We start from the raw sequence: 16,985 nt of genomic DNA on the forward strand, positions 1-16,985 counted from the left end.
GGGAAGGGGAACATCACACACCAGGGCCTATCATGGGGATGGGGGAGTGGGGAGGGATTGCACTGGGAGTTAAACCTGATGTAAATGACGAGTTGATGGGTGCTGATGAGTTGATGGGTGCAGCACACCAACATGGCACAAGTATACATATGTAACAAACCTGCACATTATGCACATGTACTCTAGAACTTAAAGTATAATAATAAAAAAAAGAAAAAAAAAGAATGAAGAATGAATGTGCTTCCACCATGTAATTTGAAGTTAAAAATATATGCCAATCATTAGAAGTGTTATTTTTATTGAGTTATATTTATATAAGCCATGATGAATGTATTTATAAAAATAACTACATGGTAAATAAGAGATGTTTCAAATATATCAATATTACTTAAAATGCATTGTTATCTTATTAATACCTTCCAATGGTGTTAGAAATAATAATAATAAAAAAAGATATGAACAGAATATTTTTTCTCTGTATCATGATATAGATACTTTTTTTTTTTTTTTTGTATGTGAGAACTCAATGGGCTTTGCCTTGACCAGTGAAACTTCTGGGGATTATGACTTTAGTTTGTGTGTGGAAACAAAATTCATGCCCCAAATCAGAGTCAATCCTTTTTGGGACAATTTGAATGGTGGATAAAAGAAGAGGTTGAACTGCAGAATGCCTAGTGAACTGTGACTAATTCACTCTGTAAAATCACTCACTGCAAGTCACTGTTATCATGTCAATAAGTAATAGATTTATTAGTTATCACAAATACCAGGTCACTAGGCTTAGGAATTCTGCTTCAGAAGGTATGGGAAGAACCTAGACATCCTTATTAAAGGAAAAATTCCCAGGTAGTTTTGACAGTTAGCCAGATGGGGAAACAAGATATGACACTGATCTGAACCCCAGTCCTTTTATATACTTGCACATTTTATTTGAATTTGTCTCCTTACTTGTGAAATAAGAACAACAAGTTTGCCTTTTGAGGAGTTAGGAGGATTCAACAAGTCAGAGGCACTTACCAGCTGCCCAGTGGTAAGTGTTCAATAAATGTTAGTTTTCTTTTTTTCCTTTCTTGAACATATTATTTGTTTTGACTTATACAGATGTTCTACTTATTATTCTTGGCTAGCACATTCCATTGATTAAATGATTGAACCAATCAGGCCTGAGCCATGATTTCTAGCTCTGCATAGGCCAAAACACATTCCTCTGTACCATGGTCAGAGATGTATATCTAATCTTGCCAAACAAACATCCTTGATCTCAAGAGAGCATTGATAGAATTTGCATGGGTGGGAGGTAGGCACAAAGCTACTCCAGCCACTGAAAAAGCAGCTCAAAATGTATCGTATTAATGTATGAGCTTCCTATAGAAATCTCAGCATGTCTGTGAATGATTTGGGCATACATTACCCAGTCTTCAGGGCTTAATAGGGGACTGAAAAGTTTCCAATTTGGCTAAAAGCCTGTTTATATACATACTACATATAGGGGTGTGTGTCTCTGTGTGTCTGTGTGTTTGTGTATATATGTATGAGAGAAGTTGAAGTAAGGGGATTACTAGGTAACTCATTTCCAAAATGTTGTTTTCCTTGTCTGGTTGTTGTTCTCAAAGTGTCTAGATGTCATTGTACAATACAGCAACCACCAGCTACATGTAACTATTATATTCTTAAAATGTGCCTAAATTGAAATGTCTTTTACATGAAAAAATATGCACCAGTTTTGGAACAGTTAGTGCAAAAAAAGTAAAATATATTACTGACAATTTTAAATATTTATTGCATGTTGAGATCATAATATTTTGGAAATACTGGGTTAGATAAAAGGTATTAACTTCATCTGTTTATTTTTGCATCTTTTAATGTAACTTCTAGTCAATTTAAAATTACACATTATATTTTCATAGGCAAATGCTGGTCTAGATTATTTGCCCTGTTTCTGTATTTCCTTTAATATGTGTTTCTTACTGCTTTTAATAGTATAACTTTGGCTGCCATTCTTTAGAGTCAACCTTTAATGTAAAAATGGGCCTACCTGACATTATTCCTTACGAGATGAGATACTTCATGTAAACTTAGAAGTTTGATTTTATTTGAGATGTGGCCACAAACCTTGATCCTAAACAGATATTGAAGTAAACAGCTATATTCTGACAAAAGTACATTGGAGTCTTACAAATTTGAATCTTTGAAAAGTATGTTAAGTATATAACACTCATCTGCCAAAACATTCACAGACATATCCACATAGTCAGCTTCCTTGGTCTCTATGTAGTTAAAATATTTTATTGTTTGTAGTCTTGAAAAAAATTAAGTCAAGAAAAATGTATTGTTCTTCACTCAAATGATTCTTTGTTTTTAACAACAACCAGCTATCAAAAGAAAGTATAATTTTATTAAAAACCTGGTAGTTGCATTGCTTACAGAGGACTGATTAAATGTGACCTACTTATTCCTTGATATTGTTATACATTTATTTTTCAATATATTATTTGCAAATTTTGCAGAAGACTACATTTATGCATGAAAAAAACAGAAGCTAGTTGGAAGGGTGGCAGATTATTCTCATTTCATAATTTATGCTTAAAAAAGATCCAAATGTAATAACACAATAGAATTTTAGTCTGCTCTTTTCATCTTTTTTCTCTTCTAGTGCCCTGATTTTTCAAGATATCTGATATGTTAATTCCTTAGGCTTCTTTTAAATGTTTTCTCTGAATTATATTCAGAAACAACTAAAGTGTACTATAAATAGTTGCCTTTAGGCAACATCTTTTTGAATTTCCTTTATAGTGCATTTTTGGGATAAATGTTTTTTCTTAAAATTCTGATTTTTTTCCCCTTCTCCATTGATGTTCCTTCTGAGTTTTCTAACTGGAACCCTTTTTAGCTTGTTTCCTCAGTAAAACTTTTTCTGTCTTTCAATAAACTTTCCCTTCTTATTTTCTAAATATGTCATTTCCTTTTGGTATTACTTAAACTCCTTCAATTTTTTATTTTATATTTTCTTCTTCACAAATCTATACTTTTGGGTATTTTATGAACTCAGAAGTAACATATACAATTTCAAAAAAACCCTCATAATATAGTTTTTTGTCACCATATTTTTTAGTTCTAGAGAATAACTGTATAAGTTGGTATAGCAATGTGCACCTGTAGTCTTAGCTATTTGGGAAATTGAGGCAGGAGAACTGCTCGAGCTAAGAAGTTCAGGGCTGTAGTGCACTACGATTGTGCCTGTGAATAGCCACTACACTCCAGCCTGGGGAACATGGCAGTCTCTGAAGAAGAAGAAGAAGAAGAAGAAGAAGAAGAAGAAGAAGAAGAAGAAGAAGAAGAAGAAGAAGAAGAAGAAGGAGAGTTATATAGTCTTATTTATTTCCAAGAATGGTAAGGTATTTCTTCCTATTGAAAAGAAACACACACACATACATATCCATGTGTATATGTATATATATTATATATATATGGGTGTAAAACCACACATTATGTAGCTATCTGGTCGTATTTCTAAGACTGTCCTTAGGAATCAAATTTTTACATAACAATGTCTCTGACATATTTTTTTTTCATAGCTTTTATTTCCTCTTCATATTTAAGTGCAGGAAAACAGAAGGACAAACAACAATAAGAACAACAATGCCCTGGGGTGGCCTGGGGTGAATGGACAGTACTCATTGGTTTAGATCCTATTACACAGCTCCAGTCAATCTGTCCCTTGATGAAGCATGAATTTTAAAGATATCCTTACATTGACTGAATCCTCTGTTGGTTTGTGGCTCTCCTCAGACACTTCAGGGGCTGTTGGCACAGACACAGGAAGCAAAGGGGATCTTGCTTTTCCAGCCAACCCAAGGGAGGCTGTTTTCACATGGGTCTTAGGAAGAGTGGGCCCTGAAATAGAAAACACAGTGATGAAAGTAATGTAGAAAACATTCTGCAGAACACGTTCTCAAGTATATACACCATATCCAGGAGATTGGCATTGATTTTAGGTTATTGCTCATTCTATAGTGTAAAGATGAATTCTGACACAAAGAGTGGGCTCATTTTATTTCTGCTAAATGGAAGACAAATTCTGATTAGGCTTCTCCAGATGCAGCTTCACTAGCCACATGTAATTGCAAGTAGATTCCAAATCATGCTGTGAAAAGTTACCTTGGAGCTCTGGACTGTTCATCACACCTCATAAAGTGTCAGGCAAGCTTATTTGGTGCCAGTCTCTGCTTAGGGCCGAAAAGCCCTGTGCTAAACCACCTAAATAAGCCCTAAGCTGCATAGCAGAACGAAGGAAGATTTGTGGAGTTAGAAGAGCGGATTGATCTAGTCTACAAATGAGCATAAGACGTTAGAATAAAATAAAATCCATCATGGCTAACCTGACAGACTATCATTTTTAATTCTATTTTGGAACAAAAAAGATGTAATTCTGTTCTAATCTGTATGGCTTTTGTCAATAAAAGACATTCCATTGCTCATGAAAATCATTTGAGGCACTGCTGAGTATCTAATAGATGATATTTCTGTCTATTATACATAAGAGCTGCCTTTTTGGAGGGAACTGAAATTTGCTTTATAAATTCTGCTTAGCTTGTAGCACTAATACAACCTCGTACCTATAGCCAAAAATAAAGCTTTTATAAAGGCTTATTGAATCAGCTAGTACATCTCACATAACTAAGGGTTGTGTCTTTCTTAGCATTGTAACCAAGAGGTCAGCAGAAAAGGCATTACAGAAAGCCATGAAAAGGCAGTGGCCCCAGTTCTCTTCTATCAAGAGAGATGACATTTTAGTCTTGATGGTTCTAATGGAGTCCTATATTGTGCCAAGAAAAAGTTGTTTGGACTACACTTTAGAAAACAAAATTCTAGCTAATGAAGCTCAGAGGTTACTCTACAATCAGATAAATAGGAGTCATCTGTTCATTGGGAAGGAAACAATGAAAATAATAAATAAATCTAATAAACTAGCAATCTGCTAGGTGCTGGTCACTAGAAATGATAAATCTTGACATAAGCATCTTTTCCCATACCATGACCTGACATGAAATTTCTTCATATTCATACTTTTCACTCTTGAACTTTAGGGAACAAAAGTCTGCAATTCGAGTGATATAAATCTTATGATAACATAAGAGGGTGATATTCTGTGTGTGTTACATCTGATGAGAAGCGAAATGAAACATGAATTGTTTTCTTAAGAGTGGAAATGATACTTCTGAGTGCCTACAAAAGTGTAGATCTATGCCAAGTATTTTAGTTTCATTTTGGACAAAATAACATGGTGAGGGAGAATTTGGGATATCACAGCAAGTCCACTCTGCATTCAGATCTGTGCAATTTCTTGTCAAGTAAACCTGTCTTGGCCTGTTTTTCATCTGTAAAATAGGAATGATACTAGCAATTTGTTAGGATTAAATGAGATTATGTATTTAAAGTGGCTGATACTTAGTAACTTTTTCAAAGAGGGCTATTCACGCCGTGAAAAGTTGCCTGGGAGCTCTGGACTGTGGTTCATCACAGTACAGAGCCTGTGAAATGTCAAGGAAGCTCATTTGGTGCCAATTATAGTTATCGAATGAGGGCTATTTTTAATACTAATCATTTTATTATAATATCATATATTAACATTTTCAAAACAATTCTGCTAAGTATTTGTATTCTCGGTTCACACATGGGGGTGCCAAAATAAAGAAAAAGTAAAAAACTTGCCTAAGTTCGCACATTTAGAAATGGGCAGGCAGTATAAGAGTTCGCACCAACATCTGTCTAACTCCATGGAGCAAATGAAGGATGATCATTTGAAGTTTGTTGATGAAGCTTGTTGACCTAGCCCATCCAATTGACATGGGCTTTTTGAGGAAGCAATATAAATGAACATGAAATCTAGTTCAAGGACTATGAATCTGGGGATAAAAACTCCTTTTTTTGTCGTTGTTTCTCATAACCGACTTGTAATTTAAAGGGAAAAGCAAAATAATCAACTCCAGCATTGACTTAAAATACTGTATTCCAATATTTTTAAAATATATACAAACATAAAATTTGCTGTAAGCATCATACCTTATAGTTCTTATGCTATGCTATAAAACAAAAACACCTTTAAAGTTAAACAGAAAGGCCCTATGAAAAAGTACAATTTGGATTATAATCATTAATTTAATATGATAAATGAGATTGTTGGGCTAAAACAAAATTGCCATATGATACTGTTGCTATGTTACAATCATTTTGGGTTTGTCATATATGCCCAGTTTTCATTATGAACATTTTCCTTCTTTTTTTCATTTATTCAACAACTTGTTTTCTTTATTTTTAATCAACAAGGAAAAATAGTATATTTTTATGGTGTAAAACATAATGTTTTGATACATGTGTATACATTATGGAATGGCTAAATCAAGCTATTTAACATATGCATTACCTCACATACTTATATTTTGTGTTGAGAACACTTTCAATCAAATCTTAGCAATTTCTAAGTATACAATATATAGTTACTAACTCTAATCACCACAATATACAATGAATCTCTTGAACTTATTCCTCCTTTCTAACTGAAATTTTGTACCATTTGTCCAACATCTCCTCAATCCTCTCACCTCACAGCCTCTGATAATCATAATTTTACTATTTCTTTACTAATATAAATTTAATACTTTTATCCTGCCTCCCCCTTTTTCTAAATTATATTTTAAGTTCTGGAGTACATGTGCAGAATGTACAGGTTTGTTACATAGGTATACATGTGCCATGGTGGTTTGTTGCACCCATCAACCCATCATCTATATTAGATAGCTGTCCTAATGCTATCCCTCTCCTAACCCCCTGCCCCCGACAGGCCCAGTGTGCAATGTTCTCCTCCCTATGTCCATGTGTTCTCATTGTTCAACTCCCATTTATGAGTGAGAACATGCGGTGTTTGATTTTCTGTTCTTGTGTTAGCTTGCTGAGAATGATGGTTTCCAGCGTCATCCATGTCCCTGCAAAGGACATGAACTCATCATTTTTTATGGCTGCATAGTATTCCATGGTATATATGTGCCACATTTTCTTTATCCAGTCTGTCATTGATGGACATTTGGGTTGGTTCCAAGTCTTTGCTATTGTGAATAGTGCCACAATAAACATATGTGTGCTTATGTCTTTATAGTAGAATGATTTATAATCCGTTGAATATATACCCAATAATGGGATTGCTGGGTCAAATGTTATTTCTAATTCTAGATCCTTGAAGAATCACCACACTGTCTTCCACAATGGTTGAACTAATTTACGCTCCCACCAACAGTGTAAAAGCATTCCTATTTCTTCACATCCTCTCCAGGATTTGTTGTTTCCTGACTTTTTAATGATCACCATTCTAACTGGTGTGAGATGGTATCTCGTGGTGGTTTTGATTTGTATTTCTCTAATGACCAGTGATGATGAGCTTTTTTTCACATTTGTTGGATGCATAAATGTCTCCTTTTGAGAAGTGCCTGTTCATATCTTTTGCCCACTTTTTGAAGGGGTTTTGTGTTTTCTTCATGTAAATTTGTTTAAGTTCTTTGTAGATTCTGGATATTATGCTTTGTCAGATGGATAGATTGCAAACATTTTCTCCCATTCTGTATGTTGCGTGTTTATTCTGATGATAGTTTCTTTTGCCATGAAGAAGCTCTTTAGTTTAATTAGATCCCATTTGTCAATTTTGGCTTTCGTTGCTATTGCTTTTGGTGTTTTAGTCATGAAGTCTTTGCCCAAGCCTGTGTCCTGAATGGTATTGCCTATGTTTTCTTCTAGGGTTTGTATGGTTTTAGATCTTACATTTAAGTCTTTAATCCATCTTGAGTTAATTTTTGTATAAGGTGTAAGGAGGGTTCAGGTTTCAGTTTTCTGCATATGGCTAGCCAGTTTTCCCAACGCCGTTTATTAAATAGGAAATCTTTTCCTCATTTCTTGTTTTTGTCAGGTTTGTCAAAGATCAGATGGTTGTAGGTGTGTGGTGGTATTTCTGAGGCCACTGTTCTGTTCCATTGGTCTATATCTCTGTTTTGGTACCAGTACCATGCTGATTTGGTGACTGTAGCCTTGTAGTATATAGTTTGAAGTCAGGTAGCATGACGTTTTCAGCTTTGTTCTTTTTGCTTAGGATTGTCTTGGCTGTAGGGGTTTTTTGGTTCCATATGAAATTTAAAGTAGTTTTTTCTAATTCTGTGAAGATTTTCTAACTCAACAATAGGCATGACCTCATTCATACAGGGACTGTAATGTCAGGTGGTCTTCACTGGATGTGAATGGTTTACCTCAACTCACACACCCACACACCATTTTTTTTTTTTTTTTTTTTTTTTTAGACTTCTGACTATAACCATGGTGTTCCTGATGCCGTGTTAATTGTAAACCCAAACAGGAAGTCAGCCACTAAAATCCTTGGCAGGGAGTTCCTATCAAATCGTCTTCCAGATAACCCAGCATGTGAATTTCATGTTGATATTTTAGGTTATTATTTAAGTGAAGGCATAAAGTTTAAAAAAGAATTCACAAAGTTTAAAAGCTTTAAAAAGAGGCATAAACCTTGAGAAGGTATCTCCCAACCACGTACTTTGAATTGTGTTGCCTGAATTATGTTTGTATGCCCTTCAAGAATGCTTGCAATGTTCTGATTAAACCTGAATTTCTAATAGCTTTATTGTTACAAAGCTGTTCCTCTTAGTACCTTCCAGAAGCTAGCTCTTATCCCTTCCCATGTTTAACACAACAACTGCATCTTAAAAATGAACATTTGTCTGTACATATTTTTTTCACGTATCTTTTACTTATTTTTGACCTAGACTCCCTTAATCATAAAACCTATTTATTTTATTTTAAATTTTTCGTTTTAAAAACATGTTCAAGAAACTCAGCTACTTCTGAAAATTTATAATCTAACATGCAATTAAACTCATGCAATGCATGTTTAACATATTTTGAAAATCAATTCACTCTAACGTAGGTATCTACAATAAAAAGTGAAAGGCATTGGCATAGCTTATTATGCAGAAAATTCAAGTAGGGCCAGTGCATGTTCTGTTCTAAGAAACATAAAAGTAAAGATTCTTTTAGAATATACCAGACTGTTGTACATAATTCCATAACATGTACTTCATCACAAATTTTTTGTCAGTTTGACATGAAGAGAAATGAATTCCTAGGCATAGCCTACGGTTATCATGATGGAAATGTTCTTATGGTGTATTTTCTTTCCAGAATTCCAAACACTTAGGTGTATTGCCCTATGTGTATCATACTGCATCAGCCACACTCCTATTGTTACAAAAGGACATGGACATGACTAAAAAGTACCATCAATCAAACTCATTAGAAAGTTCATTATAATAATTGATTTTCTCTAGTGCCCAGGCAAGAGTTATACATTCCAAATGTACTGAGTGTTGAACAAATATATAAGACACGATGAGCATCACAAAAGGAATCGAAGACACTATCTCGACTCAAAGACCACACGGAGTGTTTAAACCTCAGATGATTACCTTTTCTCAAGTACTATTCACAGAATCACAGAAATTTAGAATGCCAGAACCTCAAGGGTTCCTGGAGCTCATCAAATGACCTTCCTTTTATTTCGTTGGGGAGAATACTGAGGTCCCTGGAGATCAAGGTAGAGTTAATTTCAAAATTCTAGTAGAGGCAAAGAATTTAAACAGCCTCCCAGAGTTCATTGTCAGCAGGATTTGACTGGGACACTCTAGGGCCTTAAATATTTTTCTTTCCTTTCCCTGAAAGGACAATTAAAGAAAAGAGTATAAGGGAAATTTCCCAGGAGAGATTTATTAACAACTAATTAGGCAACTGTGGTCTCAAAACTGCCCTTTAGTAAAGGAGAATAAATGTTTTAAAACCAAGATTTCCATGAAAACATCCTTTGTTGGAAGGCAGACACCATGTTCTTGGTTGTGCATAACTCCATCTCTATATGATATTTGTATTTGTGTAGATTCGGTGTTCAATATTTCAAGCCTGTGCACTGGTGAAACCTGGGTCCCTACAAGCTCACCAAGCAGTGCTTTTTCCTTAAGTACTCATAGCTCACCAAGCATAAATGACTTCTTTCTTGATTTTCTGGTCTGCATCCCTGTTCTTTCATAGGGCTATGAGACATAACTTTAATCTTTTCACCTTCTGCTTGAGACCTGATCAGTCACCTTCCCAGTCTAAATTCTCAATCCATCTTCTACACCATTGAAACCAAATGAATATTTTATATAATAATCAGTTTCCTGGTATGGACTGATTGAAATGGTTGAAATATGGTTGAAATGAAAAAGCAATATAGTCATCAGGCATGTGGATTAGTGAGTGAGGCCTGGAGCTTGGTCCATTCCAAACAGGATACTTGACACCATATTGCAGCCTCTCACCTGCCAATGGACTGACTGCTACTGTTGGGAGACCATTTGTCCTAATCCTCCGTATTAAGCCTTCTTAGATTTCAATTACTTTGACATTGAAATGGGGCATTGCCACACTTCCTGGGAGACTAACTGATTTTTGTTTTTACACTGCTTTCAGAAGCCAGGTTTAAAGCCCACTTTGTTTATGCATCCCTGGCCTCACCAATTCTTGGTGACTCCTTCTTGATAATGGACTGCCTTGAGGCATGAGAGCCTTTGATGTGCCTGGCAGTGTTCTGACTCACTAGAAGAGAGCCACCATCCTACCAAAGAACTAATGGAAATTATGGCAATTAGAAAAAAAAAAAAAAACACACACACACACAGAAAACACATTACTTCAGGATATCAAAGTGCTGTTCTTTAATGTTAAGAAATGATAGAATTTTTGATGGCTTTTTCTATGTTGGCAGATCTAGATTGTAGCTATAGGGAAAGCTTCATATTTATTTATTCACTTTGGAGAACAACACTTAACATTGACAATTGGCCTAAATATGAATGCTTTTCATAAAACTTCTATGAGCTCTATCAGAAACATGTATCAAAAGAAAAAGAAAAATTAAAAGAATCTCTTTCATGGCTCCTAGCTGTTAATATAATTTCAATTTTGGAGTCAGGGTCCTCTGGGATCTCTCCCAAATATGAAAATTGATTTTCAAAATGTGATTAAAAAAAAAAAAACCTACCTCATTTTGGGAGAGGGAAGTGCTCAAGGCTGGGTGGGAGCTAGTGAGAAGAAGATCGGTACCGGGGATCTGAGAAATTGGAAAAATCACCTCTCATTTTGCATACAGGTCTTGAAAGATGAAGGGTTTCCCAATCTGAAGTCCAAGCTGATCTATATATATATTTTTTTTTCAATGACGGTAAACTGTGTGTGACCTATACAACGAATTCCAAGTATTTAATGAGTGCTCAAATAAATATCCAGATACTAAGGAAGCATTTTAGCCTAGGACCTAGTTTTGTGACCTTGGCTTAATGGTCTAATTTCTTTGGATTTTGGGCTCTTTATGTCTATAAATGTAAGAAATTTAATTTTTAAGTTATTAGCTATGAAAAAATTGCAATAATTTAGTTTTAAACCAGTGCTTTGTAAAAAAACTAAATGTTCTATCATTGTTTTCTTAAAATTATTAGTGAACAGCTACACCAACAATTAAGGTTTTATTGCTTTTGCATTTCAAACAGATACTCTAACTAAAAATAAGTGGTATTACGTTTCTGAGGTTAAATGATCCACGGCTAATTGAAAAATTTAAATTTACGAATGCTCAATCTGAAGTCACTGCAGAATTTCCCCTATCCAGGGTGCATGTTGGAGAAGTCTCAGGCGACCCTTTGGTGGAACACTGGCTGTTGATGTGCTAAGTAAATGTTCTTACACTGACATACAACTAATTAAGTGAGCATCGCTTTGGTTTTAATGTTATCTCCTCAGCAGGACCCACTAAAAGGAAAAAATAAAAATGGGCTGGAGTTCTGAGATGGGCTAGCAGTATGCATCAGGTGCAGATGAGCAGCCTCAGCAGGAATTTACAGTTTTAAGATTCATCTTCACAGTACAGTTATTAAACATTTCATTTACTCATTAGGTACATAATATATGACTGCCAGGTGCAGACTCCTGCTAGCATCTCTCTGTAAAAGGTTTTCCCTTGTAAAATAATTTTTTGGGGTGAGAAACATTAGGATGCAGCTGGAATGGACTGAAAATGTTCACCAGGGTCAGATCAGAGGCCAATGCATAGCATCGTTTTGATTTCACTATTAACTCACATCTTCCCCACTGTTTCCTATTTCCTACTTCATTTTCCATTCCTTCACCCTTAAGAACAAAGTTAAAAAGGGTGGTTTTGAAGAAGCCTGGGTTCTCACCTCTACTTTGTCTCTGACACATTCTGGGAAGCCAGACAAAATGAAATGGCCTCTCTCAGTCTAGTTTCCATGTGAACCAGAATATTATTCTTACATATATTTATTATTAACTAACTAGCCTGTGTTTGGGTTATCTGGGGGCAGATATAGAAGTGTCACATAATCATTTACACTTCTGACAGGCAAGGAGCTTTTGAGGGTATGGGAGAAATAAAAAATATGTATGGGAAACTTTGTGTAATACTCTACCTTTCCAGCTTCAACAAATATTGAACAAAAAGAGAGTAGCTACATTTACTTAGACACGATAGCCTCAGACATCCCTCATCAGTGATTGAATTTCAAACTATAAATTTTGCATCAATCTTAAGACATTTTAGTCTACCCTGTGAATTGTACTTTAAGGGTGATAAACATCTCTAAATGCCACTTCTGGGAAGAGAAACATTGTGTTCTTCTCCCAACCTTCTTATTTCTCAAAAATAAGGGAAATGAAACAGACTATTTGCCCATGGGGGACGTGCTGATGAGGTGCCCTGCTCCCCTCTCTGCTCCTTTCTTCTTCTCCCATTGTAAGACAGGACTACTCTGAGTCACAAGTAGCATAGCTTACATTGGCCACCTGTCTGTGAAAAATGAGAGGAAAGGGTTAATGTACTAATGGTCACTATTCAAGTTTTTAAACCTGATTGGGCTTGGCATTGGACATTGACATTGAAGACCCTTTGTCCTTAAACTTCACAAGAGTTGCATTTGTTAAGTACACAAGACAAGGCCTGACTTCAGAAGTCTCAGCCACCTCTCTACTGTCTGTTTCAGTTTACAGCTAGCGGGCCCAATATTCTTGTAGTCAGGGAGGGAGGAAGAGGTCTTCCACCTACTGCTACCATTTTCCAAAAGGCTATGATTCTCTGCAATCCTTGATTCCTATCTGGTTATCAATACCTTGTCTCTATTATTTTTATAAACTAAAACCTAGAAAGAGAAAGGGTAAAACAGGTACCCTTTGTCCCACCTACAGTTACATAAACTACAATAAAACACCTTTTCCTACGTTTCTTTAAAATAGACCTTTTAAAGCTACCTTATGGCTCATGCCTTGGGGATAGGAACATCAAAGTTCAAAGAAGATAAAGGACTTGTTCAAAGCCACTCAGCTCGTAAGTTAGGCTTAAATTATATGTTCTTTCTTAGACAAAAATAAAAAATTCTCCAAGGTAGGCTTTGATAGAAAGCTGAGTGAAGCAGACCAGACAATCTTAGAGGAGACGAGGGTGTGAGAGTGAGACAGAAGGAGAAGAGACAGCAGGTATAGTGTGGGATGGTGGCAGGGGGTGATGGAAGAGGTAGAAGAAAGAATGGGAGTAAATCAGCATGTTCCTGCTCTCTTCTCTATGTGGATCCCAGCTAGACATGTTCTGATTTAAATGGGGAGTCAGTATAAATATAAACATCACAGCATCATGGAAGTGAAAATTTCTGAAGTCTTGGGAAACAATAACAAACATAGTACTTGGCTTTAGAGCTTCCTTAGTTTGAATAATGCAAAGGGTCAAAACTGTCTTCAAATATCTTTCTTAGTTTTTCACTCCTTTCTCTCAACTCCTCTTTAGCACTATCCAGCCTCCTCAAACACATACTCTTTTGACTTACAGCATTTTATACCCAATAAAAGATTTATGATAATATCTTCTGGGAAATTATATAATTTGAACTTCCTGACTGCTCAAATAAACATTTATTTTAATTAGCTCCCATTCTCTGTGATTTAACATTATCACTATTCATGGGTTCACTTACCCTCCTTACCACCAGAAAAAAAATTAAAATTTATTTTACAGATTGCATATGCTATGCACCCTGGGGTGACACTGGCTGAATGGGAAATTTTTATTAAACGATGAGTCATTGTTTGGGGAAATGTGTGTGCAGGCATTAAGTCTCTGCAGGAGGTGCTTTTCAGTGTACCACTTGAGGAGTGCTAAGGACAGGTTGTGACGACCCCCTTCAAATGACAACACATCTCAGTTCCCCACAGGGGCTCATCTTTTGGAGAAAACATATCATGGATAGCAGTGGTCCTGATCTATTGCTCTTCATTTAGGCAATAAAAATAAGAGTTTGCTTCAGAAGTGGGACAAATTTATAAATACTAATTTAACTAATTCCCTCATCACATGTTGAAAAATGTAAAAAGCTTCATGTGTTTCTATGAAAATTAATAAATTTTGTGGAATTTCATTTGAGTAGAGCACAGGTACTCAGCTTTTGACCTCAGATTCAGAAAAGTTGTTTCAGTACAAGGTTTTGGAACTGGTCTTGAAAAACAAACAAACAAAAGAAAAACAGACATTGGTTTATGTTCCACAGGTGAGCTAAATTGAGGGTGATGACAAAACAGCAGGTCAAGTGGTTCTTAACCTGTTATAGATAATAAATAATTTGAGACAGTAATGAACGCTATGAACTCATTTGCTAGAAAAATGTACAGGCATACCAACAGAGAAATATCCATTTAATTTCAAGTGAGTTACCAAGCACACAAATTCTTCCATAAACCCCAGATTAAGAGCATACAATCAGTTCAAAATCCAAACTACCTCACACTCTAATCTGCAGAGAGTCAGCCTCAGCATAACCTGGAATCTTTTTAGCAATTCAGAACCTCAGGCTCTACTCCAGATCTGCTGAATCTGAGTCTGCCTTTTCATAATGTCTGCAGGTAGTTCCCAGGCACACAAAACGAGAACCACTGCTTTTGATAGCCCTCTCCATGGTGAGCTTAGAAGTTAAGATTTATATCTCAAATCATGTTTGGACATGACCCATACTGTAACATGCTTAATAAAAACAAAATGTATAATTTTTTCAGTGAGAAGACAAAGGCATCAGTAGTGTTTTACATGTGCTCAATGAGAAATAACCTCTTTTTCTCGCTTTCGATAGCTTACTTCCTACTCCTCACTTTCTTACCCCTCTTTGCCTTGCTACTGATTCTCTTTGCAGAGAGTTCGTGCAGGGAATAGCTACGTTGGAAGTTAGAACTGGGATCTAGGAAACTCCATAAGCTTTAATCACATTAAATTGGTCAATTGTGAGGAGCAATTCAGGAGATGCAGTATTTATGAGAGAGAAGAAGCCAGGTAGTGACCGCCTAATATGTACATCTGTTGGATATAAGGCCTTGCTTGGGACCTATGCTGTTGTAATGAGATGTGATCATTTGCAGTGGGACCATTTAAGTGAGACAGCGAAAATGTCTTCCTGGCTGTCAAATGGATTTATGATTTGTGAGCAAGCCCCGTTCAAATGAAAGAGGCCACTCTTTTCTCTAGACTCAGGGAACGACATTCAGACAGCTCTGAGCAGTTGCTCTGACCTGCTTTGTTCACCTTCTCTCTCCCACACACGGGTCCATTTCATCGCCCCTTCTCTGTTGCATATACTTGTGGGGAAATATAGCATACATGAGTTAGATATTGTTGCACCAGACATTGAGCTGTTAAAATTTAAAATACATTTAAACTCGTTTTCATATTATCCTATGCTTCATATATAAGATGATAAAACTTCACTGGGCTCAACTTATCAGGCCAGTTTTATCAACACAAATCTGGAGATAATGTGTTCTCCAGATTTATCAAGTATTCTAATGTGTCAGCTCAGGCATGTGTGCACCAAGCAGCCTGTTTCTATTAACTGAGGTACCACTCAGAGAGTAGCAAAAAAGAAAATAAACAAATAACTATATTCTTGTAAATGCAACACTAAAACTAAAAGCTAATTTTTGACTTAAGAGCATACTAGGTTCACACATTATTGTGGTTTAAAAAAAATGCTGTCTTAGCCAGGCGCAGTGGCTCATGCCTGTAATCATAATACTTTGGGAGTGTGAGGTGGGTGAATCACTTGAGCCCAGGAGTTTGAGACCAGCCTGGACAACAGAGCAAAACCCTATCTATCTCTGCGAAAAAGAAAAAAAATACAAAAATTATCCATATGAGGTGTCACTCACCTGTAGTCCCAGTTACTTGGGAAGCTGAGGTGACAGGATCACCTCTGCCAGGGAGGACAAAGTTTCAGTGATCTATAATTGAGCCAGTGCACTTTAGCTTGGGTGACAGAGTAAGAGATTGTCTCAAAAAAAAAAAAGTGTTCTCAGCCAGGCGTGGTGGCTCACTCCTGTAATCCCAGCACTTTGGGAGACCGAGGCAGGTGGATCACAAGGTCAGGAGATTGAGATCATCCTGGCTAACATGGTGAAACCCCGTCTCTACTAAAAATACAAAAAAATTAGCCAGGCATGGTGGCGGGCACCTTAGTCCCAACTACTTGGGGGGGCTGAAGCAGGGGAATGGCATGAACCTGGGAGGCAGAGGTTGCAGTGAGCCGAGATCACCTCACTGCACTCCAGCCTGGGCAACAGAGCAAGACTCCATCTCAAAAAAAAAAGTGACCTCTATTAGAAAATTCTTACTTAGGTGACCTCAAAAGTAGAAAAATCATACAACTTGCTGGGTAAAATAATCAGAAATGTCAAAGAAGAATGTTTTAGAAGAGTACTTTGAAAAATATGTTGAAAATAGCAGTCACTACAAGTGCCATTATTCTTATAAGCCTGTACGTGCAATTATTCATTTCAAAATGAGAGGCATATGGTTTTATGAA

General features: G+C 36.2%; 1 protein-coding gene and 1 long non-coding RNA gene across 13 annotated transcripts in view; one reads left to right on the plus strand and one right to left on the minus strand.

Annotated features, from left to right (window-relative positions):
- The window catches only part of LOC105489422 (uncharacterized), a 96,156-nt gene that overhangs the window by 44,619 nt on the left and 34,552 nt on the right, over window positions 1-16,985 (plus strand). The window lies entirely within an intron of this gene.
- LOC105489423 (DCC netrin 1 receptor) overlaps window positions 1-16,985 on the minus strand; it is a 1,213,781-nt gene that overhangs the window by 10,991 nt on the left and 1,185,805 nt on the right. For all 12 annotated transcript variants that reach the window (XR_011616876.1, XR_011616875.1, XM_071085315.1 and 9 more), the window contains exon 28: window positions 3,752-3,894. Coding sequence is in view for 10 of the 12 variants with exons in the window: in XM_071085315.1 (XP_070941416.1) it covers window positions 3,752-3,894 (143 nt within the window). In the remaining 2 variants the exon portion in view is untranslated. The remainder of the gene's footprint in view (window positions 1-3,751; window positions 3,895-16,985) is intronic.

The sequence above is a fragment of the Macaca nemestrina genome, chromosome 19 (assembly GCF_043159975.1).
Source record: "Macaca nemestrina isolate mMacNem1 chromosome 19, mMacNem.hap1, whole genome shotgun sequence".
NCBI classification, from domain to species: Eukaryota; Metazoa; Chordata; class Mammalia; order Primates; family Cercopithecidae; genus Macaca; species Macaca nemestrina.